Source organism: Phoxinus phoxinus (assembly GCF_949152265.1).
Source record: "Phoxinus phoxinus genome assembly, chromosome: 12".
In the NCBI taxonomy this organism is placed as follows: domain Eukaryota; kingdom Metazoa; phylum Chordata; class Actinopteri; order Cypriniformes; family Leuciscidae; genus Phoxinus; species Phoxinus phoxinus.
This window is the reverse complement of record NC_136887.1, coordinates 29,771,413-29,798,520: the sequence shown is the minus strand read 5'-3', so window position 1 is coordinate 29,798,520 and position 27,108 is coordinate 29,771,413. Positions and strand designations below refer to the sequence as shown.

Genomic DNA, 27,108 nt, shown 5'->3' with positions numbered 1-27,108 from the left:
AGTGTGAGGCGTGACACTTCAGTATGAGTAATCCCTTGCTCATTTCATTCAATACATGCTCACAGCAAGGACACAAATGTGACAACTTATTGCGCTCTTTTAGAAAACAATGTGGAAAAACATATGGAATAAGGTAAGTCTTAAAAAAAGTTATTTCTTTACTTCAAAATATGAATTTACTTAATAAAGCATTGTGAGAATTAAATGAAACCCTCAGCACTCCATATTGCAGGTGTTCATGGTCCTGATGGTGTGGAATCTGTTTGTGCCCATTGACACAAAGAACACCAGTAGAGATGGAAAGTCTCGGAGACGAAAACTGGAATCCCAACCTCGCCGCAAAGGGTCATCTGTCAGAATTTCCCCAGATCCAATGATGACAGGTCCAGATTCAGACGTGATGCCTGGTGCTGTTGAAACGGACTTTGATAAGAGTATCGAGGACATGGTGTCCCAGGTCAGAAACAATCCCAACTTAACCATAAGCAAATGTGTGGTGGATCGCAAACTGTGGATGTCCAATAGTCGCAGCCTCTCCCCCTGGTCCTACAGGTAGGTGAAGTGGAGGTCATTGTTATTATTATTATTTATCATTATTATTTAACTATTATGTTCTGATTAAAGATTGAGAGACATCAAAGCCCTGTTGAAAAATAAAAACTTGTAATATTAAAGTATCATGTTAATAGGTTTTTGAGTTATTAAAAAAATACAGTTATGCAGAATATATGCAGAAAGACATTTCATGCTGAATTATTAGCAGTCATTACTGCAGTCTTTAGTGTTTCAGGACTCTTTGATGAATAGAAAGCTCAAAAGAACAGCATTTATTTGAAATATAACTTTTCTGTAACATTATAAACGCCTTAAATCTCAGTTTCTATCAATTTAATGCTGGATAAAATTAGTTAATATTTTCTTTCAAATGCTGACCGCAGCTTTTGCCATCATAAATTATTATTATTTTTAATCATATTAAAATAGAAAACAGTCATTTTAAATTGCAATAATATTTCTCAATATTAGCCTACTGTTTTTACTGTATTTTTAATCAAATGAATGCAGCCTTTGGTGGGCATAAGAAACTTCTATCAAAAACATTTAATTCGTCCTGTTCGTCCATTCTGTTACAAATCTTTCCCCCAGGTCAAAATGACCTGACGCCCTAAAATTATACTTTTGTTGGTCCAGAAAGCTTATATCATTTATTTTTTGTAATATATATATATATATATTTATGTATTTAAAAATATATATTTTTTATATATATTTTTTAAATCTATGCCTACCTTTAAATAATTTAAGCAGATTCTTCTAATTCTTTCAAATTAAATTCAAAATAACTCTCCAATACATGCAATAAAAATAATATATTTTATAACTCTAGCCACTAGATGGCCTTATAGCTCTATGGAGCAAATGAGCTGTTACACTGAATCCTAAAGTCAGAGGCTAGGCTACAGATACACATGTAGACATTGCAAAATAATTTTTTGTTTTAGCCTTTTTAGTTTTTAATTTAAGCATTGTTTAGGTTTTTCTATGTATACTGAAGCACTCCTCGCATTCGTAAGGGGGTCAAAGTGACCCGCGAGGGAAGGCTATACTGTTTTTATTAGTGTGTGTGTGTGTGTGTGTGTGTGTGTGTGTGTGTGTGTGTGTGTGTGTGTGTGTGTGTGTGTGTGTGTGTGTGTGTGTGTGTGTGTATTCGCGTGGTTCAAGTGCGACAAAAGTCCTAAAGGTGACCCACTCCGATGCACACTCAATTCAAATCGGGTCAAAATGACCCCATACTTTTGAAAAGAAGCCTAGCATAAATCTAACTTTTAGGCCTAGGCCTACATTATACATATTTTAGAAAACTTTTTACAGAAAATATTGACCAGACGTACTTTATTTAATGTCTTTGGCTAGAATCAATCACGATGAGAACCGTAAGCCCGTGGACATCCCAGAGGCCGTGTGTTCGTGTGTGGGATGCATCAATCCTTTCACCATGCAGGAGGATCGCACCATGACCAGCGCTCTCATCTACACCAAGATCCCCGTGCGCAGACTCCTCTGCCACCGGCCGACGAAGAAGCCGACGAAGAAGAAGCCGTGCGTTCCCCGTTACAGAACGGTGGTGGAGAGCATCGCCGTGGGGTGCACGTGCATCGTGGGCTAGCTGAGTGCATGATGGGACCAACACATTTCAACCTGTTTTATAGCATATACTGCAAATGAATCCGGATCCAATTGTGCATGATTTTCTATGTAACAAATAGTGAAGAATAGCCTACATTTAGTGAGCTCAATAAAACGCTACGGTAGCTGTGCATGCGCCTTATTTTGAAAAGGTGATTTTTATTTAAGATGTTGAACATTTAATGTCATTACTTGCATTGTGACATCTCAAGCTAAGTTACAAATTACAATTGTATAGCTATTTGCGCATAGGCTAAATATATGTTTTAATAAGCTATATAAAAAGTTGACAGTTTGGAGAGTAATTTAGCCTAGCTGATTGCAAATGTTATGGAACTGTGTCTTTCTGAAATAAAGATAATTTAATGCTGAAATGAGGACGAGGCCTATGGTGCGATGTTGGAAAACTATATTCATTGATGTCATATCATATGCAAATAAGTTTGCCCGTGTGATGCCACAGATCCCGCAATATCAGAACAAGCCGTTTTAGGAGCTTGATGAAATGTTTGTGTTTTTGTTTTGTAATGTGAAGGCCGTTTTAAGCTATGAAACTGGCCTGCTATTTCTGCCATACTGCATATTTTAATCTTTTAACCTTTGTCAACTATTATGTCAAAAGATCAAGACAATTTTGATTTCTCATGTCATGACCCCTTTAAGAAAAACGGCATATGGTGGGGGATGGGGGAAGATGCCCCCCTATACGCGCATTTACTTTAAACTGTAACATATTTAGATATTGCATGTGCAGGACGATGATGCATCAGTTAATTTGCTTGTAGGAAATACATTGAAACATTTGCTATTTTAGTTGTTATAGCATAATGTCAAATTATTCAAAGGAGGCAATGACTCCCAACGGCATGTCATATATTTCTGATAATTAGCTACATTTCTTTTAAACATTTATACAATTATTTCATGATTCAGATGATTGCAAGAGAAGTTCTTGGCAATATAATGAGGAAAATACATAAATGTAGGCTAATTAAAACGACAAAGGTGTCTTAAAAACGATCCAAAGTGATTCTTTAGGCTACTAATTGGAATGTTTTTACAAACAACATCACACACTCTTTTATTTAGGACGACAGCCTAGCATTTCGGTTTCTGGTCTCATGTGCGCCACCAGCAGGACGCGAGTCAAACACCTCATCATATCAGTGATGATCAGCGAGAACATTGTGGAAAACATACAGGAGGAGGACGCATCATGCCCGGTATGTGTTTGGCTGATAAGATGAGCGATGATCTTCAGATGAAAAACATTACTTTAAGTCTGGCTAATACTGTTGTTTGATTTGATTAATTGCGAGAAGGACGAGGTCCAGGTGAACGAACCTGGTGTTTGGTCCAGGTGAAGGGTCCGTCGGAGGTGACCGCAGCAGAAGGTATGACACACATCTGGATGGATGGATGGATGGATAGATAGATAGATAGATAGATAGATAGATAGATAGATAGATAGATAGATAGATAGATAGATAGATAGATAGATAGATAGATAGATAGGACTTTTATATTGTCACTACTCAAATTAAATAATTAAAATAATAAATAATCTTATTAAAAACTTATTTTTCATCCCATCCACTAGTGTACAGTTAGATGCATAAATGAAGAGAAACATTTGGAATTTACATTTTATCACAAAACTAAAGCCTAGATTTTATTTGTATTCCTTGCTGAATGTGGGCTTTATAACACTATTTTATGCAAATGCCCCAATTATGGCCTCTGGACTATTGAAAACCTGCTCAAAGAGACTGAATCTCTATTCAATGCCTAGGCTTCTTTTTTCTTTTCTTTTTCCCCCAGAGAGAACTTTAAGAGAATTTTAAGACTTTTCCCCATTAAACAACCTGTTGAGATCATTTGATCCTTATTTGTAATATATTTATCAAGAAGAGCGTCAGGTGCACAATATGTGAAGCAAGCTGAAATAGTACTCGTCAAGATATCACCACTGATGAGTATGACATATTGATCTGAGCCAGAATATAAAGCAAATTAGACCTAATCAATCAAACAGCTACTTAGAATTTGAAGAGGAATTAGACTATGAACAGTTAACCGAGCGGCAAGCAGAATAATTCACTGAAACGTTGCACATCAGAATCTCAGTGAATTGCATATTGAATTGCAGCTGGGAAGTCCTTGTCTTTGTATAGCTTTGTACTAACACATATCTAGGCGACCTCTATTTCAGCTTTTCAGATTCAGTATACCCAGGACTGTCAATCTATATTTAGAAGCTCTTGTGGCTCAGTCATAAATATTCATTGAGGTATTAGTGCTGTCTTTAAAAAAGATACCAGCGTGAGTTCCCAACAGTGAGTCAGACAGCCTGTGTCAGAGAGAGTAGGAGGAGAGAGAGAGAGAGAGAGAGAGAGAGAGAGAGAGAGAGAGAGAGAGAGAGAGAGAGAGAGAGAGAGAGAGAGAGAGAGAGAGAGAGAGAGAGAGAGAGAGAGAGAGAGAGAGAGATGGTTGGTAAAAGAGTGAACTCTTTGATATTTTGATATGCTGACACCCGGGGGACCGGCACAGATGGCACCTGTTCTCTGAGGCTCTGGCCGCTCTTGCTGACGACTCAGTGTGTGATTTCCGTCACAAAATATCATACGTCTTCACATTTGCATTGGGGGGTCCGGGTGGCATTTGTCTAAATAAATAAATGAACAAACAATTAGCTACATGTTAGTTCAGCATCAGAATTATGACATATGTTTCTGTTTAAGGTGGTAATTTGAGATGGTTGGTGTTTCACAAGAGACGGTTGGTTACTCTTACTTTTAGATGGTTGAGTATGATCGAGCAGGTTTATGTTACTCAGAAGACTAAGAGTGACACCTCTGTGCATATATTACGTAAACAGAATAGGATGCAATTTACTCTGCATTGGCCAGGCCTGGTTCAAAGAGTATCCATAATCTAATTATTAACAGTGAATATGCACTGTATATATTATAGTTACCAACATATTGTATTTTACAACTTTACTTTTGCAGTAAAATATTGTTAAACCCTCTGAAGTTACACACTGTAAATATAGGGCCCAATGTACTGTGTAAAGGAATTTTCCGTAGCCTATTTTTTTTCCCCTCTGTATTTTGAAAAAAGCAATGCGTTGTGGTTTAGGGTAAAAAAAAAATGTCCCTAACTTACCAGATTTTCCTTCTTTTTTTATATTTTTTTTACAGTATCACTGTATTACTGTAAGTATAGAAATAACATTTTAATTTACAAACTGAAAAACAATAAGGTCCCAGATTATTAAGATGTTTTACATTATGTTTTTCGGCATTATGATAGCCTTTTGTGTTTATATACGTTATATCTTTATTTATTTTTTAGCCAAAAACTATAAACATGTGATTGTTGAACATGACCATGAATTTAAATTGACAGACATTTCAATAAGGATGTCATGGCGGTACACATTGCCAACCATGAGATGGCGCTGTTGGACAGCTTTAAATTGAACAGCAAAAAGTTTACGGTCACTCTCTCAAGCATGAGGGTGATTTCATGTCATACTTGAGCGCATCTAAATAAAGCCTGATGATCAGTCGGGCTGTGCGCAGTATATTCCGGCTCATAGGGTAATGTCCATGTAGCGTAACTGCCCCTCCCAACCGAAGCTCAGGAAAAACATCTCAACCCTCCGTCCTTCTGGGAGGAAAACATGATGAACTGTGAGGATGCACACAGCACGTCTTCTTGACACACGCGTGAGAAGTGTTTAGGATGCTGCCGTGACTCCACGCGCATCAGCATCGGTATCATCCCTCCTCCGGTCCGCTTCTGCTGTCATCGCAGCGCGGATGGTGGGAAAGGACCCTCCCAAAGGAAAAAGGACGAAAGAAAGATGAAATGTTTCTCCCGGTACCTGCCTTACCTCTTCCGACCCCCGAGCACCCTGCTCTCCTCGAGCTGTCACACGGAAGGTAAGACTGGGCTGGAGAGTGGTTTTGCTGGGTCACCGCGTGCTGAAGGGATGCTGCGTAATGACAACTTTCTGTTTGGAAGTGCAAGGGATGTTCATGATATAAGCAATGCTTATCTTACAACTGAATGTGGGCTAGTAGGCTATGTGGTCAAGGATGAGTGGAAAACGTTGATTTTTATGTTAGTTTTATTAATGTATTATAATAATAAAATTGAGGCAATTCTCACTATTAACCAGTAGCTTATTAGCATGCCTATTTCTAGGATAATGGCTGTTTATTAGTACTTAAAAAGCACATATAGCTTATGCATGAGCATATTCTACACCCCTTAGTCCTACCCAATACCTAATTTTAACTTCCTAACTAACTATTAATAAACTGTTATTATTGAAGCAAAGATAATAGTTAATAGTGAGATTTGTAACCTTTAAAGTGTTACCTAAAATTATTATAAATATTATTTTCAATTAATAATAATGATGATAATAATATAATGTGATACTTAATTTATTCTTTTTGTTTAAAAAAATAAATCCAGTTTTTCCTTCTGGTTTAAAGTCGATTAGGAAAGACTATAAATTAATTTCTTTGAGTGAGTGAGTGACTGAGATAGAAGTGTTTATTTCCTTAGAGAGTTATAGGATGTTCAGATGTAGATTAAAGATGATCGTATGATTATAATAGCTAGATCTGTATGAATATGAGATGAGACTTAACTTCATAAGCCCCCAGTACCTGAGCGAACGATTGACCTTACAATTATGAATCCATGCTGTTCTTCTGACCTGGAGATAACAGTTTTGTACAGTCATAAAAGCCGCTTTAATATTGTCTGGTTGTGCAACTCTGAGTCAAACAAGGCAAATGTGGTCGAATAAAACAGTCTTTGTTAACGTATCTAGAGAAAGACATATTATTTGGTCTAAGAAACATCCTTGTGTTGTGAGTGTGAGTGTGTGTGTGAATTTTATGTGCTCTACATCTTCTTTACAACACTGTCGAACAGCAGAGCTTGTCGACCATGAAAGACTGATTTATGTTTGGCCTCTGTTGCTGTTTACCATTTAACAGGAAAATGTGACCCTCTTTATATTCACAAAAAGAACACTGGCTATTACTGTATTATCTCTATAGATAGGCTACATGTTTGTGTTTTTATTGATCTGCACTGAGTAAGAATGAAAACGCAGTGCCCGAGGCTGCACCTCCTCAGCCTGATATTGTAAATCAGTGTTAGATTATTTCTTTGGACACTGTGGTCAGATTTAGTGCAACAGAAAGCAAGAAAACTGATGCTGTTATTACAGTGATCATCTGCATTGCCCTTATCTGAGGAGCAACCTGGTATCCTGTGAGCGCTGTGATAACTTCCCATCCTGGATATGAAGGTTAAACTGGTCTATGGTGTCAGAACTGTGGTAAACGTCAGGCAGTGCGTGTGTGCTCATTAAAGACATAAAGAGTCGTTGTGCAGGTTCGAATCCGGCCTGCGTCATGTCATGACCATATTCCCCTTACTTTCCTGTTTGTTCTTCATTTGTAATACAATAAAAGGCAAAAAGCCAAAACCTGGACTATAGCAAAGTTCATTTGTCAAGGCACCTGGTGTGTCAAAGAGCGCCTCTAACGTTAGCATGTTCCTTGTAGTAAATGAAGCGTAAAAACAAGGGGTCAAGGTTTGTCATGGTGCCTTTAGTCCTGATAGATGCCATACACACTTCATTATACTGTTAATGTCTTCTCAGTTTAATTAAAATGATGTGTTATTTATATTATATGGATATAACATTACTATTATTATCATTATTACATTCCTAATGAGATCTAACGGATAGCTTTCTCCATCTATTATTGTATTTTACAGTGTGGAGTAAACAAGTCACATTAAAGTGAGTCTTTACAGTGATTGTGCTAGATTTAGCTATCATATCTGTTTAGAGCTGTGATACGCACTAATATATTGGGCAGTTTTAATGATACAACGGTAGATTAATTATTCATCGCTGGCTTACTTCATGGCCGGCCGTGCCGGCGGCGAGTCTGTTTTAGAGAAGCCTTGTGCTCCTGGTCATTTTGAAACAGTTGTAACCTCTATAATCCAGCATCTCAGAGCACCAAACGGGGTCATGTTGGCTTTGCGACCCCAAATGACAGAATAATACAGCTGACGCACGGTTTGAACGAAGCTGTATGCTGACCGGCATTAAAAGCTCAGCTGTAGCCACCAGCAAGTGTGCAGAAAAAGTGATGAGTAAAAGAGCGAGAGAGCTTGTTGTTGTGTAACAGAGGTCAGCGGCGATGACTCTGATGACACGAGCGTGAAACGGGTGCTATGGATCTTTTAAAAAAAGCTTCATCGTCAGGCTAATGAAGTGCACTTTGGGAAGGTTGGGAGCCGAACTGATCCGACGAGGACGGTCGGGACGGCGTGGTCTGTCAATGCCCAGAGGTCCGGCTGAGCTTTCAGCGTTCAATATCCGGTCGTTCATTAGTGAAATGACCCGGAGGCCCCGAAGTGAATCCCCGCCACAGATGCCAACTTGTTTTGAGGTTGCTTGTTTTTGAGTTTGTCGGATGAATGGCTAATGTAATATCAGGGTGTTGGCCTAGAGGCCGGGCAGCAGATCGTTTATTTCAGCATGAAATGGGGACTGAACCAGAACTGCTGTAATAGCACCTGGCTCAGGAACCTGGCTGTGTGGCGACTGATAAATAGTTTTTCCAGAACCCCTGTTGACTTGAGGAGGAAGTCAGCATGCTTAGTCGTTGCATGCTTTCTGATGGGTTATTCATGAGTTTGTGTGTGTGTGTGTATATGTGTGTGTGGTGGACGATCAATACATTTTTTTGATGGATTAACTTTTAAACACTGGTGAATTCCACTTATTTTGCTTGTGTCAGGGAAAAACAAGCAGCGGCTTGTTCTATGCACACAAATGAGAAGCCTCACTGTTTATGGGAATTATACAACATGAGAGCATGTGCGTGTGTGTGTGTGGCCCGTGCTATAAAGTAGATATCGTGATATAAGAGGAAGACTTATGAGAGGTTAAGTGGGGGAGGAGAGACATCAGACTGTAGACACATTACACAGAGAACCGGTCGATCTTTCAAAGTGCTCACATAACCTCTTAACTAAACAGATTGTAAGAGAGGCAATGTGTGTGTGTGTGTGTGTGTGTGTGTGTGTGTGTGTGTGTGTGTGTGTGTGTGTGTATGTGTGTGTGTGTGTGTGTGTGTGTGTGTGTGTGTCATTTTATTGCTCAGAGGATGCTTTTTCATCGCTGAAGAGACTGAAGTTATGTTTCATTTATGGATCAACTTCGTCTCTGATGTTTCTTCTTAAAATTCCTTAGGAGAAATTTAAAAGGCATAAATGAGACATTAAGCATAGAGCATTAAAATGAATTACGATAGCATTAGCTCAGATATTTCGTTTTAGAAGAATTTGTGCATACTTTTGATTGCACACTTTAGTATCTTGGCATATCAAAACTCAAATGCCATGGTCACCCTAACTTTGAGCACACAAAATGTATATGGACATTACAACAGTCGCAATATGATGTCAAACTCTGCGATATCTTTTTTTAAAACATTATTCAACATATAATAATTCAAAATCTAAAATTATGCAATCTACTCCACTTTACTGCTAAGCTGCAATCCTGCAATTTAAAGTTTCTTTTAATTCGGCTAAGAGGTCATGCCATGATGTAGGCCTACCAACCAATCTTCTATTGGTCATTTCACGAGACACAAATTTGCAGTTCACCAAATTAGAATTTTGGAACGCATGATGTGAAATTTGCTTGAGCTCGTATTCTGCACTAGTTTTACAAATTGGAAAAATAATCATTGTTTTTTCGAACAGTTTCTCAAACACTTCCCCCCTTCTGTGATTGGCCAGTCAAACGGGCAGCCCCGCCCTCGATCTACAACCATTGGTTAAGGTTGGGCAGGTTGAGGTGCTCAAATAAACAAAGCAATGTTTTAATAGTTCAAAAGAGACACAACAGTGTTCACATTTTTTAAAGGAATAAACCTACAAGTGGCTTACTTTTACATATTGTAATCCATTTTTAGTTTTTAGTAGTATATCCAAATATAAAAATGGGAAAAAAAATATTTAAATACAAAAAAATGACATATTTCAGCCAGTGTAACTTTAGCATTTTTATATACTATTATAGTATTTATTAATATTTTAAATTATTTATATACAGTATATATATATATTCAGTTTTCAGTCAGTTCTGCTTTTGTTATTTTTTTTTAAAATATTTCTATTTAGCTTTAATTTATTTTTATTCGACTTATTTTATTTTGTTTAATTGCTTTTTTCTCCCCAAAAAGTGTTTGGATACTTAAGTCACATGTCAAAATGAATGACTCACTTGCGTTATCTAGCAAAATATCAAACAAAGTCACATTTATTATAAAGAAAAATTTCACAAGCACACTTCAAGTAAAATATTTCCCACAAAGTATTTTCAATTGGTTGAGCCGCGTTTGTAAATTCCTATACAAACATACACCTGTGACCGCATTACATCAGTATTACTGCGCCACTGCGTCTGTGTGTTGCTTGGCAAACCTTCCGGTTCTGAAACACTTTTTAAGTGTGGCCTACATGTTCAAATATGTTTTGGGGCCTCTGTAAACTAAAATCTCTCACAGTAGGCCATGGTTCATCAGCTCAAGCTTTGAAATTCTCCAAGCCAGGTGTTTGTGCATTCACACACATACTCACACACACACACTTTGTCTTTGTCCAAATCCTGCATCAGTTTCCTTTCTAAAAAGGTGGATGCATTAGTCTTCCGTCCACTCTTTCAGCGAGAGAGACGAGAAACCACAGCAGCACAAATCCTGCTTTGTGTTCCCCAGACTGAGGGCAGGTCAGCTGATTCAGATCTGTGAAGAGACTCCAGGAAGAAAGAACGAGAGGGAGGAGAGAGAGAGAGAGAGAGAGAGAGAGAGAGAGAGAGAGAGAGAGAGAGAGAGAGAGACTCCTCAATGCATGTTACCTACATTTATGCTCGGCTCGCATACATTTTTGGGGCTGAAGCTTTGCAGTGTTCTCGGATAAGGAGCTCTATTGTCTTGGCTATATTCTGCACATCCAGGAAACACTGAGCTGGAGGGAAGCGCAGCTTTAAAAAGAAACCTACTGGATCAATTACCTTTTTTTCCCTTCTGGCACATGACTAAGCAGGGAGAGACAGACATGGGCCAAATGAATCAGCACTGTTTCTATATATTTCCTTGTTGCGTGATTTGATTTTTGCAATGATGTGTTGTTCTACTTCACACATGCATATTTTGCTCTTTCTTTCAAATTAAAGCAATGGCACAGACGTCCAGTTTTAATTATTGATGTAATAACTGTATGTGAGAAAACATGCAAGTTGTGTCACTGCATAATGCTGTGTGTGTTCATGCGTGCGTACTTTAATAAGTAGGCCAGGAAAATCCATTAATATGCTATGGATAAAAACATGCATCCTCACTTCCTTCCCTCCCTCCCCCTGTAAACTTATTTATACCCAGGATGGCCGTACCGGAGTAGGCTTTTCTTCACGTTTAATGAAAGTTCTCGGAGAGGCGCCAGGCCCGTTGCAGCTGATGAATCACGAGCGCCGTGCAGTTCGGAGAAGACATCGATACCAAACTCCCACACTATAGAAAGTGACAGACTCTAAGGTCATCTCGCTGTACCACCGATCAAATGCTGGAAAACTGTCAAACACGCACTTCAAACGGGGACATATTTTTTACAGTAAATTTTTTTCACTAATACTGTTACAACCTTGTAATTAAGTTTTCCACTCTGTCTCTGATCCTTACAATTAAACATTTTTTTGTTGCACAACTTAAAATTATTCATGCAAATGAGCTGTGGAGTATTACATTTTGATTAGTCAGTTGGACTATTTATACAGGCAAATATTTTTGTTTAAATGCCCGTTAAACTGTATAATTGACTGTTTGTCTTGGGCAACTGGATGTATATAAACTATTTATTTAAAATAACTTCTTTATATTCTCTTATGCTCACCAAGGCTGAATTTATTTGATCAAAAATACAGTAAAAACTGTAATATTGTGAAATATTATTAATCATTATTTGTAAAAAAAAAAATGCTTTTCTATATGAAGATAATATATGTATATGTAAATCTATATGTAAAATGTAATTTATATGTACAATTTTATTTTCAGCATCATTACTCCAGTCTTCAGTGTCACATGATCCTTCAGAAATTATTCAAATATGCTGATGTGATGCTAAAGATATATTTCTTATTATTATCAATTGTTGGGCTGCTTAATATTTTTTATTTTATTTAGATTTCTTTGAAATTTCAAAAGAACAGCATTTATTTAAAATAGAAATCTTTTCTAACATTATATAAATGTTTTTACTGTCACTTCTTAATACAAAAAATAGTCATTTCTAAGGGTTAATATAACTGACCCCAAACATTTAAATGGTACTGTAAATAAATTAATATTTATATAAATAATTTAAACCTCAAATCAAGAACGTTTTTTTTTTTTGCTCTTCTATTTGCCTCTTGATCACCCTGTTTAGATTTATTGATACGTTATCCTGTATCAAATTGGCTAACATCTTTTGCATAATGGCGGTAATATGTTAATGCGCACGTAATGACATCACAACCATGATGATTTCTGAATGAATCAATTTTTGCAGCTTAGTTTCCAAATTTGCACTGAGTTATAAAAGAGCATGTCTATAGTACATAAAAGCTGTTTTACATTAAATGTCTGATCAACATGGTTAGTATCAAAACTATGGACTACGTTTAAAGCGCAAGCTTGTTCAAACCATAAGGAGAAAGGCGATATTTATTAACACGTTGCATCTTTGAAACATCGTGTATTAGGAGAGCTGATCAGACACCTGCTATTTCATGTCCAATTCATTTGACTAATTGAGCGATGTGACGCAAAAACCCATCAACCTCCATTGGTTCTTTTTATATAACAAGTTTTATGCTAATGACCTTTGTACTGGAGGACTCAGAATAGATCTAACAGGGCCTTGATGAGGACCCGCCTCCTCTCTCTGTTAGTGGTGTGTGAGTCATCATAGCTAACACACAGCAGCACACTCAAGGGATGCAAACACAGCCATGCATGATTGACAGGCTCATGAGGCCGTTTGCTTTCACTCTTGTCGAATAGAAAAAGACAAATCTCTTAACAGTAAATCATACACATGATGGCATGAAAAACAAGATTTCTAGACATACTGTGAAGTTCACAAAGCTCCCTCTATAGTCCATACAGAACATTTAAAAAGTTGCCAAAGTGTCATTAGGTAATCATCACAGTGATGATGTCACAACAATAAGGACATTAGCATATGACAAAAATAATGCAGGAGTTTGCCAGTCATAACAATTTGTTTCCATAAAGAAGTCTTCAGTAGCAAAAACAGGGTGTTTAGTTCTAATTTTCAGAGAAAAATGTAAAGAAAAACTAAATTTCAAGCATATTATATATTTAAAAAAAATCATATATATAACATTTCTAGCACATATACTCTACCATTCAATTTTTTTTTGAGAAATGTATACTTTTATTCAGCAAGGATGCATTAAATTGGAAGTAACAGTAAATACATTTATAAAGTTTTCCATTTCAATTTCAAAGATTTCCACTTCAAATAAATGCTGTTTATTTGAAAATATGCATAAGAAAGTATCAAATAAGCATATTAGAATGATTTCTGAAAGATCATGTGAAGACTGGAGTAATGATGCAGAAAATTCAGCTTTGCATCACAGGAATAAATAACATTTCAAAATATATTCAAATAGAGAAGAGTTATTTTAAATTCTAATAATATTTCACAATATTGAAAATCTTACTCACCCCAAACTTTTGAACGATAGTGTATATTTCCAATCATATATTGCATCAAATTATAATGCATATGAAATAATGTCACATTACAGATATCGTCACCTTCCTAAAATAATTGCCCAAGTCATTTTCAAATGACTTAGGCAATTATTTTAGGAAGGTGACGATAGTAGCATATTAGAGCATATCATATAGGCCTATACCTTATTTCAGATCATATATTGTAGTGCATCATATATCATCATAAATGAAAGTAAACGAATGGCACAAATAAGGTCGTTTTGCTGGAAGTAACACGTGACCACACAACTGCTGATTTCTAACCCATTTCTTAGCTCACATCATTTCCACTGGCCAGGCAGTGCTGTGTGTCTATTAATTGATTTCAATGCGTGTCAAGACAGATATCCGTGTTCACGAATGTTTGTGTACTGAGGTGACTTCTTTCCTTCGGAGATAAAGAAAGTCAATGTTTGTGTTTTCATAGGGAAATGCGGTTTTACATGCAAGGTCCAGGAGCAGTGTTCGTCTGGTAATCCCCCCTTTTACTCACCACTCTGCGTGATTTCCTTCCGGCTAGTGGGATTAGGGATTGAGGATTGTCCTCGCATGATTGAATGGAATCTTTGGGATCAGGAAAAAATGCACATCTGGGTCATGCACTTCCAGGTCAAAGAGCCTAAAACATTTACAGACATAAACAGAGACATGATGAATCAAGGTCTTATGCAGTTTTGTGCTAATGTGATTTTCATCACAGCATAACATTGCTTTGTCTCCTTCAGGATGCTTGTCAGGTTAATGTTTTGGTGCGGTTATGTTGTACAGAGACAGAAATAGGGTGAAAAGAAAAAGGCAAAGGAAGCCTAGTAGAGCTTTAAAAAGAGGACTAAGCTGGTGGGACTTTACTTTTTTATAAAGAAAATGTGTTTTTAAAAGGGAGGAGGGCATGAAAGTGCATGAAAAAATTTATATTATTATCTAAACTCTGCACTGTCTAAACATTTGGGATTTCCTTTCTCCTCAAGACTTTTTAAAAGTATTTTACAAAATGTCTCAAATGGAAAAAAGTCTAGTAATATTTTATTGGCCTGTCCAGTGACAGTTACTAGATTTCATCAAGACTTGCAAAGACACGTTTATCTTTTGTGCACATGTCAGCATAAAACGCACTTTTACTTCCACAAGTGACATGTTTCATAATGTTTTATGCAGAAAGAGAATATATCGGGAATTGATCTGATTGTGAAAAATGAATGTTTCATACCAGAATGAAGCCAGACCTGAATGCGAGTTTGCAGAGGATGAGAATGTTGTCCCAGAAATCAGGCCATGTTTATTTGAGCCTTCACCTGCTGGGAACTGAGAGAGAGACCGGGACGTGGAGGCTTAAAGTCAAGTTCACCCGCTAGAGTATCTTGACATTTCCAACTGATAACGCTTCATTACTCTGTTGATTCATATTTTTAGGCTGCTCTCTAAAGCTTGATTCTGATTGGCCAATCGGATATTTGGCTTCTCCATCTAACTAAAACAGATGCTGAGTGAAAATGAGCTCGGTGGACTTCAGTTTTAATATTACTGTAATATTGTTGAAGGTTTTTATCCAAAAAAGACGAAGATGAACATTTTAAAATGTTTGAATAATGAGTACTAATGAACAGTTCACAGTAAAACCAGGAACGTATTAAAGTTGGCATGAAACGGAAGATGCGATGGTCATTTCTCCCATATTGTGAATGGTAGTGAAACGGCTTCACAATCCATCAAATTTTAGGGCGGGACTTGATTTTGTCCTTTGGGAATTGATTGGATGGTTGTGTTTAGCTACTGCTGTGATGTCATGTGAGTGACAGGTTGTCCCGCCCTCACGCCAGTAAACACGTTATCAGAGAAGAGATGTCGCTGCAAGACAGAAGTTTAAAATAAAGAAAAATAATTGTCCATTTTGATTTCATGGTGACTTTAAGAAAGTAACCAGTGTCAATATTAATTTCATCTTGATTTTAAGAGACGAGGCTGTTTCTCTGTGTCGTAGTAGCACAGGTTGTCATAGAGACGCCGTGATTCTGCTGGTATCATCAAAGCAGAACAAAATGCCCTCGCCCCATTAGTGCTTATTTACACAGCTAATGAGCACTTTTCCTCTTTTAACCTCAATAACACCATATCTGCTCCAGTCTGGGCTTTTGTTCTCAGATTAATACACCCAATATATCTATATGGACCACTTCTCGTGTCATGAACTCTGTGAGAGGGCTCTAATTTTAAGGTAATTACCTCTCTCGCATTTGGTTTCAGTTCAGGCAGGTAATTGGACTGAGGTATTTGAGCTCGAGTCCTGCTGTTCTGGTTTATAAGAAAAAAGGTCTTTTTAGATGAAGAGTTCTCTCTTTCGGCTCTCCATCAAAGGCTCGACATCAAACCTCTCAAGGCTGGAGGAGGCTGGTTTTGAAATGCGTAGCTGATGTATGGAAAAGAGTTATTCGAACGGCAAATGTCTTAAATATAAATACAGCTTCATTAAAGTTATACTGCAAAGCTTTCATTCAAAGACTTTCAAGCACATTCACAAAGGGGAATTAAAGAACTCTGTGTAAGGAACAGAAGTCCGGAATCAATACATGCGGCTCTATAAATCACAACTACCTGATTTGTTCTCTTAAATTAGTCACATAATGAGTTCAGTGCACTGTGAAAACAAACTGTAACTTACAGAGTTCAACTATTCCTCCACGGTCCAAAAAGACCATCTATTGCAAATAAGCCTCGTTCTTGATTTCTGCGACTTTATGACGATCCACAATTGAATTCATTAACACGTGACCACATGTCAATGACGCCTGTTTGCTCATGCACGGGTTTGAAAACAAACTGGAACAGAGGAAGCCACATTTATGTTATGCTTATAGAAGCCACATTTATGTTATGCTTATAGCAACAAAATGAAGGCGGTTCTAGAACTGGCGAACATTTCGTATTCAATTCAGGTCAATAAAAACAGCAGCAAACAGGCTTACAAGATGATTTTCTGCTGGGGTACAAGCGAATGTCTTAGCAAAAAATCAAAGTAATAGCAAGTATCTACGCTTTTAAAGTTGATGCCTTACATTTTTAAGTACAATCAACTTGGATGTTTAAGTCATTTCAATTTTAAAATTCAACAAAAAAATGAGTAGAATCTTGTATAACTAAAAAAAAGTTAATTTGCTTAACTTATTTTGATAAGTTAAAGCAATGTAAAAACATATGTTGTCAACTTATTGGTCATACATTTTTTTTACAGAGAGTTTAAAGATGTTTTCGTACTCTGTTTATGACTATTTGTGTACATGTAAAATAGCCAATGTAATACAGGGTTTGTAATGACAAATATTGTACCAAACAGCAAACCCATAGCCCGAGCAATGCACTGTTACTTATTTCATGGAAAGAGGATGTTTGCATATAATTAAATACACAGCAAAAATAAAAAATAAGTATAAGTGCATAGACAAAAATGGCCCATTATAGCCCATGACTTGATTAAAGCTGCCAATGTATTTAATAAAGGTGTAAGAGTGAATGTGTCGGTGGAAAGTCTATTGGGTTTTTTTTTTTTTTTTTTTTAAGGAAACATAAAACCCTGTAAATATTGATATCTCGCACATTCACAGAAAATAGCTCACTTCCGCGTTGAAAAATAAAGTGGATATCTAAAATATATTCTTCACTTACAGTAATAAGCAACCATCTGTGTTGGACTCGCACACTGGTCCAGCACATGCCAAATGGCTTTTATCCGCAAAACAAAGGGGATACATTGTCATCTCTGACGTTTCTGGGTATCTCCAGTACAGACTGAGTTTTTTTATGTTGCTCTGATGCAGTTTAGAGTGGAACAGTTGAAGCCTCAGGACAGCAAACAGTCCTACAGCAGAGCATTGATCCACTTCTGCTTCCTCTCAAAAGCTCACGCTCCAGGCACTCATAGACTGGGGACACAGGGTTGTCATTTAGTTAAATATTACATAAAACGGGTAAATTTTAGTTCAGAGTGCTTGTGTGCATGAATATGTGAGAGTGTGTGTCTCAAACTTAGATAAATTGTTGGTTTGTATGGGCTTAGGTTTTATTGGACAGTGAAAGTCTGCTTTGTTATGCAAGAACAACATTTGAAGACGCATGAATGAGTATGGTCTCTTTGACATCTTGTTTCTCCTAGACAGCAATCAAATAGATGCTTTCTCCTGAGGACAAGACCTCTCACATGTGTCTTCTTGAGCTTCAAAAGAGATCCCAACAATGTATTGAACTGTGCTTGGAATAACTTAAGATCTCAATATGAACTTAAACATTTATCATCCAAATTTGAGCTATGATATTCACATACATTGTATAGTACTGTGTGTGTGTGTGTGTGTGTGTGTGTGTGTGTACACTTTGAATTCTTCATATGCGTGCTCTTGAAATGAAGTGATGTGGAGTGACTTGCAGTGTATTTTTGTGTTATAGCGCTCTCTGCTGCTCAGTTTGGAGAATTACTTTTAACTTTTTTGAGTGTGGATTTTTTAACATGTGCCATTGCAATACCATTTTTTTTGTACATGTACATACCATGGTGCCACTATATGATTCATTGAAGTGCACATGCTAACAGCATGATTGCAAGTGTATGATAGTGTTTTTATGCTGCAGTTTAAATTATTTCCAATTTTAGACACAATATTGCCAGTTAGTCTATTTTGTTCCAAATGAACCAAAGCAAGATCAAACACTGTATCTTCATGCAGTAGGGATTTTTGTTCATGAATTTATCAGTTTAAAAAAAATAATTATGCAGTAACTCACTTATAAAGACCATCAGTTGTTTTAGTGCCTGAATTAATCAGTATTTAAATAACTTACCATCCTAAATATTGTATAAAAAAATCAGTACCATGGTATTGCAATTAGTAGGGGTGTAACAATACCCTCATGTCACAATTCGATACATACCACGACATATAGTAAAAGGTTAACAAAAAATGTACTGTTAAATAAATAGCTAAATTTGGTATTACATTGGGGGTGGAAATGAATAGGCTTGGACTTAATGCACTGGACAATGATGCGACCAGAATATTCATGATTCTGAAGCTGAAAATACAGAATTATTTTAGATGAATATGCTTACACTCTGTCACTGACTAGATGTATTTAAAATAATGTAGGCCACTTTTTACTAATATCAGATATTTGGCAATTGACATTATCAGGACCCACAAATATCCCCCCACCGCATTATTATATATTATATTTTAACATTATATAGGCTTCCACTTTATTTCGATAGTCCACTTTAGACATTCTATAAGTTTAAGTAACTTTGCAACTACATGTCAACTAACTGTCATCAGAGTATTAGTAGACTGTCAGTAGACTGTTAGGTTAGGGTTTTGTAATAAAGTTACTTATAGTCTGTTGAGGGACCATCACAATAAAGTGTTAGCAGATATTAAGCAGACAGTCTAATACTCTAATGACAGTTGGTTGACACGTAGTTGCAAAGTTACTTATAGTTAGTAGAATGTCTAAAGTGGACTATCAAACTAAAAAATAGTAGTTTAATGTAGTACTGACACAAAAACTCTGTAAACTCTAAACAGAAATTTTTATTTTGGGTGAAATACACAGTACAGATTGTCACTATCCACAATACATAGCATTTTATATTGCGATATATTGTGACACGATATAGCAATATCAGTTGCCATCTGTGCCATGGTTCACAGTATTGTTGTATGAAGTTTAAACCAGCAGATGGCGCTGTGACATTTCATTTTGTTCCAGGGTGATGACGCTCTGAAATTCACAAAATGATCAAATTGTTCAAATGTAGTGTCTCATCAACTAACAAGCAACACTAATAAATAAAGTGAAGACAATTAAGTATGAAGAAGAAGGAGGGGGGGGGGGGGTACAATGAGAATTAATTAATTTAAATGCAAAATATTTCAAGTAGGCTTAAGTCTCTCTCACACTCGGGGTCTGTCTCACTGTAAATGACAGGATTGTGCCGCTGACTGCCACATGGCCATCACCATATGTTACCAGCCCATCCTATCAGCCAGACTCGCTGTAGCGTGCAAAGCCTGCTTTCCCTGGAGCACCTGTATCCTCCTCATGCTCCACTGTCACACGCAGATCAGCTCACTGTCTCTCACTCACAACTGATCACAACACACAGTCTGTGATCACAACCATGCAGCATACACTGAGCAGAACACTGGGTCATTGCACTGATGTGACCTTCACATAGTCAATATAGCTTGGTTGAATTACTTGAAAGGTGCTCTATAAAGGAACTATTCTTGTTCTTATTATTTGACTATTTTCTTGAGTGATTTATTACAGGGGAGGTAGTGTTGTTCATACTTTATACTCCAGTAAATATTTATTCACCTGCCTACAAATTCAAAATATATAGAAGTATTAACTAACATGAACTAACAGTGAGCAATACATTGTTACAGTATTTATTCATCTTTGTTATAGTTAGTTAATATAAATACAGCTGTTCATTGTTTGCTCATGTTAGTTCACAGTGCATTAACTAATGTTAAATAAATACATTCATTTATTATTTTGTGACAGAGTTCCTGCCATTTATTCATTAAATAAATACATATGTCATTACTTATCAGCAAACTTTGTAAATGTAAATATATAAAACATATGAAACCATTGTTTTTGATATTGACATTCATAAAATATATCAAATCATTTACATTCTACATTAAAAAAAAAGTAAAACCATGAGCCGACCTACCCTAAGCTTGTTTCTACCACAGAATAATTAAAAAATAAGACTTTTTATCTCACAATTGCGAGTTTACAGTACATCTCACAATTCTGACTTTATTTCTCACAATTGTGCGATATAAAGTCACATTTGCCTGTTATAAGGTCAGAATTGCGAGACATACATTTGCAATTGCGAGAAATAAACTCGCAATTCTGACTTTTTTCTCACAGTTGCGAGTTTATATATCGCAATTCTGACTCTATAACACGCAATTGCGAATTTATATCATGCAATTCTAACTTTAAATCTCCCAATTGCGTGTTATTAAGTCAGAATTGCGAGATATAAACACGCAATTCTGAGATAAAAAGTCGGAGTGAGATAAAAAGTCGCAATGACCTTTTTTATTTTTTATTCTGTGGCGGAAACAAGCTTCCATACTAGCCTGACTGACATACTGTTACATTTAGGTTAAAAACTACCTTCATCATCATACCTTCCTTTGAATGCTTTAATTAGTTATTGTACTATAATTCATTTCATTAATCAAAATGTTGTCATAAATTTCTTTTTTTGTTACACCACAACTCCATTGGTCATGTGATTTACTTTAGTCACTATTCTCTATTATAATGGTTCTGTCATCACGCTATCAGACGGTAACCCTAGATCTGTGCCAGAGAGCAGGATCAGTGAGGAAGACTATGGTCCTAAAGCGCCCCTGGGCACAGAAGCGTGAAAGGGGGGAAGAGGGCGTGAATACGTGAGAGTGAGAGATTGGAAGAGCGAGAGAGAGCGAGAGAGAGGATAGAGTGATTGAAGAAGACAGGCAGAGAAGGAGTGGGAAACGGAGCGGGTGGCCCGTGTGGGGTTCTCGGTGGACAGCTTGGCATCCCCGCGGGGGAAGACTGCTGTAGCCTGCCTGTGATCAGTCCTGGCAGCTGCTCGGCCAAATGGGATTGTCCTGCAGATTAAGGGTCTGTGTTGGGGCAGAGGAAAGGGGAGGGCTCCGGAAGAGAGGGGAGGGGCTCCGGGCTGCGCGGGGCTGTGTAAAAACCCGCCGGTAACTCTGGTGGGGCTTGTTAGGGCTCTGGCAGAGCACAGTTGTTGAGACAGACTCGAGAGATCTAAACCCCTGTTCTCTCCCAGTCTCTATTAAAATATTCATCATTGGAGTAGAGTTATTCCAGTCATGCCAGACGGAAAACCCTGGAGACAGACTGCCAACATGAAGAGCTATGCTTTTTATACCATAATTGGCTGACCGAAAAATAGATCTGGTTGGTATAGAGTCGAGACGCCGGGTGATGGGGCAGCCATTGTAGATAATTACTACAGGCCACAATTAAATGATTACACATAATTACTATAATGGTGCAAATTTGAACATCATTCAGACATGGAAAAAAGTGTTCTGACCTACAAGCCTTGTTTAATCTATTATCTTACCGTAAGGCAATTTTTTGCTATTATTATTTTATTTTATTTTTTCCAGTGGCACAGGTTTTTAATGGTCACTGCGGGGCATGAGACAGTAGTTTTCAGGTCTGTCTCAAATTGTCCTGAAATAAGCCACAAGGATGCTTGCATCTCCCTGTAGCTTAAAAAAAATATAATTCTGTGCATGAAAATATTCTCCGCTAATCCTTAATGTGATTAGCAAAATCATATTAAAATACTATTACTCTATATACTGTAGTGAATCAGTTCCTCACCTAAAACAGGTCATTTCGGCTTGGGTGATTAACCTTCGTGTTAGGCATGCTTGAACTGCATTAGAGCAGCTATGGCTTAAATTATGACGTTTAGGTTTTATAATGATCCAATTACACAGACAGCTGTTGTGCTGCATAGCAATGTTTTGTTCCATAAGCAGTTTCCTAGCAACCGGTATGATGGTAAAGGATTGAACAGCTATGGTTATCTTCCTTTCGATCGCAACAACTGGGAATGGCTGTGAAACGCTGTGTTTTCTTTATTATTATTCTGGGATTCACAGTAATGCACTCCCAAACGAGTGAAAATGTGTGTGTGTGTGTGTGTGTGTGTGTGTGTGTGTGTGTGTGTGTGTGTGTGTGTGTGTGTGTGTGTGTGTGTGTGTGTGTGTGTGTCTGTGTGTGTAACTGGGGCACAAACAGAATATTTGCACAGGTCTTTTGAGATTAGCACACACTTGTTTGTATTTGCTCTCTTCCTTTCCTTTCCTTTCCTTTCCTTTTTGTTCTTTTATATAATCTAATTATATATAATATGTATATATAAAAATTATATTAATTTATGTAAATATTAAGCAGTACACCAGAAGCAGCAGCAAATCAGCATCTTAGAATGATTTCTGAAGGATCATGTGAATCAAGAGTAATGATGCTGAAAATTCAATATAATTCATAAAATGACTGTTTTACTGTACTTTTGATCAAATAAATTCTGCCTTGGTGACCAAAAGAGGCTTCTTTCAAAAATATAAAATAAAATCTTACTGACCCACATTTTTGAACAGCAGTGTATGTTGAAAAAAATGTTTAAGTCTAGTTTGAATTTGTATCTTTTTAGTATAGCTTTTAGAACTGATTGAGTGAACAGGTTTTAATTTTGTGTGTGTGTGACTGTTTTGCTTTTGTTTTATATGCTGTTAAGCACTTTGGTCAACGGCCATTGTTTTTAATGTGCTATAGAAATAAAATTTGTACTGTATTGTATAAATGATTTCATTACTGAAGCTGAGTGTCAAATGATTATTAAACAGCAAGCACAAACTATGCAAAATCGGCAGCCTTTCCTGCACACCCAGTGTCCAAATACACTCACTCGTTTTCATTCACTCCTTTAAGTGGACTATCTTAGTGAAGTAATGTAGGGAATAGTAAATGAGGGTATTGGGGGATTTCGATTTCGAACACATAATGGCATACTACTCTCACTATTTTTACCATCTTTCTATGGCAGGAATAGTAAGAGTAGTATGCTAGTATGCGGTTCCGAATTCAGCAACAGTCCCTTGTTTTAGTTCCTGAATGAATCAGGGTGTTTGAATAAATCGGTTGAGTAAACAAGTAACTAATTCACTCACAAAGACAGTCACTTGTCGCCACCTACTGGAAAGAGTCTCTGAACAATCGCCACCACTAAAGCCAAGTGATACTCACTGCAGAGTCAAATGACGTCCAGCTTAGGATGTGGTTGGATATTATAGCTCCCCCCATTAGGCCCAAATTACATTCGCTCCTCCTCGCTGGACATTCTAGGAAGGAGGAGCTAAGCCCATTTGCTCTCCAGTGAGCATCCTCTCACTAAAGCTGCATTCACACTGGTATCCAGTATATATAAAATGTTAATATTATATTCAATTATATGCCATTGCAACCACCCACAACACCCTACCATCCTGGGTAAACACCACTCTTCATAAAATGTCTCTTTTATCTAATTAATCAAGCCATTATATTAATTACTTGTGTATATGTATGTAAATATTGTTGTGTAGTTGACCTGTCTGACCTGTAAATAATCTACCCGCAGCATGCAAGTGTTTGTATCAGTGTGTTATACGAATGATGGAGTGAGCTACTCAATCTTTTAATTGGAATGACTTCACATGTAAACTGACCTGACAAAGGCACTTGCCTCTGGGCTGGTTTTAAAACGCTCAGTCCAAACTATGCATCCATCTGGTTGTCTCTCCCAACCCCCATCTTTTTCTCTCGCTCCGTCTCTTTCACTCTCTTTTCATTCTCTTCCCATGATGATCTTATTTTCTTTGTTTATAACATTTGTCACCTCTGTCTACATTGGTAAATGTCACAGTTAGTTTATACTTCATACTGTATGTTCATGAAGCGAAGAAGCATATATTAGATATAAAGGTCTTGTTGAGTCAGCTGCTCTGAAATGGATCTTAGTCAGTGTTGGTTAGTCCTTACAAGCACCTTCAACAGATGGATCCATTAAATGAAATAGCCTACCCAATTTGGGAATTTGAGAATGCACTATTTTATGATTTGTTTTGTATAGTGTGAGTGGTGTTCACACTGAATATTCCAAAAAGAAAACATGCTCTTCAAATACCCAGATAATGCACGTATTTAATAAAAATACAATTTATGTCATTAATTACTCACCCTCATGCCGTTCCCAATCCGAGAGCTTTCTGACCCCTCCATAGACAGCAATGCAACGACCACTTTCAAGGCCCGGAAAGGTAGTAAAGAAAGACATCGTTAAAATATGCCATGTGACTACAGTTCAACCTTAATGTTATTATGAAGCGACGAGAATACTTTTTGTGCGCAAAAAACAAACAAGAATAACGACTTTATTCAACAGTCTCTTATCTTCCTAGTCATTCTCTTCATCATTTCAACTTATTTTTAAAATAATTATACTTAACACCAGAATTTGTGGTGAAAAACTACATTCCACAAATCAGAGAGTTGCGACAAGCAAAATGCACGAGAAGAGCACTTTAGCTCCGCCATGCGAATGATGTAATCGAGCCTACTCTCTCAAAATGCTTAAATATTATATGCTTTGCAATAAGCTTAAAATGTATTGTTTTTTATATAAATATATATACAGTATATATACAATCAACATTTTTAAATTAATACTTATATATTTCTCCATTGTTTTAAAGGGGTGGTATAATGATTTTTACAATATGTAAAATAAGTCTCTGTTGTCCCCAGAGTGTGTATGTGAAGGTTTAGCTTAAAATACCCCACAGATATTTTATTTACAGCATGTTAAAATTGTCCGTTTTTAATGGCCAGTAAAAATGTGTGGTTTTGTGTGTCCCTTTAATGCAAATGAGCTGCTGCTCCCGGCACAGAGGGCGGAGCTTCAAGAGCTTGAGAAACTGTTCTGCCTTTTCTGTTTAAAGATTAACTATGCAGGTTTTTTACCTTAACCGAACAGCTTCGGAGTCATTGGAATGGTTATATTACTTTTTTCGGGTTGAATGGTGGTTGTTTCGCACCCCCCCCCTATCGCCTGTGAGCGGAAAAAACACACTTGCAACTTTGAGCCGGCGGGCCGCCGGACGCAGTGTCAGGAAGTATCGTGTGATATCAGGTCTTGCGATGTAAAGAATTGCTTTACGGCAAAAAGAAATCTGCTAAAATTCTATCATTATTGCACTCCCTCACGCTGTTCGAACCCGAATGAAGAAGACGACGTTTTAAAGAATGTCACATCTGCTTTGATGTCGTTGATCTACTAGCCTCTGGTATCTGAGAGTCGCCAACAAGTTTTTCGACAGTGTTGTCAAATATCAGTTCTGAAGCTGTAGGGGGAGGGAGCTCTATAGAGAAACCTGCGAGCAAAAACCGAGAATACAGCGAAGAAATTTTCGAACCTGCATAGCCCTGCTTTAAACTGGAGTCGGACAATGATGGAGAGACTCAAGAAGAAGTGACAACATGACTTTTCTGAATAGTTGATGGTTTTGTGTTGCTGATGTGGAGTTAACTATTCTTTTTTTGCTTCAAATTTTTTGACTCAAATCAAAGTTTGTAATATGTTTCACCTCGTTGTTGGTTGATTTGGTTCATAGCTTTCACCTTTTGGGTGAAAAGCCACTAATCACAGCCAACAAATAATCTATTTCTGCAGGATGCATGATTGAGGATTAAGGATCAATAGTGATTGATTAACCATTGTGAAATTACCACCATGACTGTTCTCTGTTACAGCTTCAGTGATTGGTCTGCCTTTCAAGGACCGCCATCCTCAGGCCACTGCACATCAGTGCGAGCAATTGGCCATGAAGATATCACAGCATTGTAATTATCTTCATGTTTTGTGTTGTAGCCTTGATGCACACCATTGGATGGGCTAAGCTGCAAGAGAAAGCCCCAGGCCTTGAGTGTTAGCATCGTACATCTCTGTGAGACTAAAGGTTTTCCAGGAACACAGAAATGTCATTTGTGAGAGTATATATTGATCGTTTCATATTTGATACTGGTTTTTTACTTGTAATATGTGATTCAGGAAGCAAAGACTTAAACCGTCATTGTTCACAGAGAATAAACGCAGGGTGGAAGAGTCTCAGGTGGCCTTGAAGAGACATGCACAGGCAGGCCAATACTAGAGCTTTTCTTAAAGGAATATTCACCCAAAAAATTACAATTTTGCTATGATTTACTCACCATCATGCGGTTTCAAAATTACGTGATTTTTGGGGGAATTCATTTTTACACTTCCAGTTCTCCAAACTCCAGACTCCAAAAATGATGTTGCAAGTCTTCTGAAGTTGTATAATAGTTTTGTGCGATTAATAAATGATTACGGACTGGGGAAAAAAAA

The 27,108-nt window shown here is 37.2% G+C and overlaps 2 protein-coding genes and 1 long non-coding RNA gene across 3 annotated transcripts in view; 2 read left to right on the top strand and 1 right to left on the bottom strand.

The window, feature by feature from the left end:
• Nucleotides 1-2,859, top strand: LOC307008751 (interleukin-17B-like). The gene is made up of 3 exons (XM_079631868.1): nucleotides 1-133; nucleotides 233-552; nucleotides 1,915-2,859. The coding sequence occupies exons 1-3, from the start codon at nucleotides 110-112 to the stop codon at nucleotides 2,165-2,167; spliced, it is 597 nt and encodes a 198-aa protein (XP_079487994.1). The 5' UTR covers nucleotides 1-109; the 3' UTR covers nucleotides 2,168-2,859.
• A 2,898-nt stretch (nucleotides 2,860-5,757) lies between these two features.
• The window catches only part of ppp2r2ba (protein phosphatase 2, regulatory subunit B, beta a), a gene marked incomplete at its 3' end in the record, with an annotated part of 53,671 nt that continues 32,320 nt past the window's right edge, over nucleotides 5,758-27,108 (top strand). The window contains exon 1 of the mRNA XM_079630348.1: nucleotides 5,758-6,137. Coding sequence (XP_079486474.1) covers nucleotides 6,059-6,137 — 79 coding nt within the window. The 5' untranslated portion in view covers nucleotides 5,758-6,058. The remainder of the gene's footprint in view (nucleotides 6,138-27,108) is intronic.
• Nucleotides 10,580-24,989, bottom strand: LOC307007904. Its single transcript, XR_013799709.1, has 3 exons — nucleotides 24,924-24,989; nucleotides 14,593-14,718; nucleotides 10,580-11,068 (listed from the first exon to the last, which is right to left on the bottom strand). It is a non-coding gene; the product is annotated as an uncharacterized lncRNA (long non-coding RNA).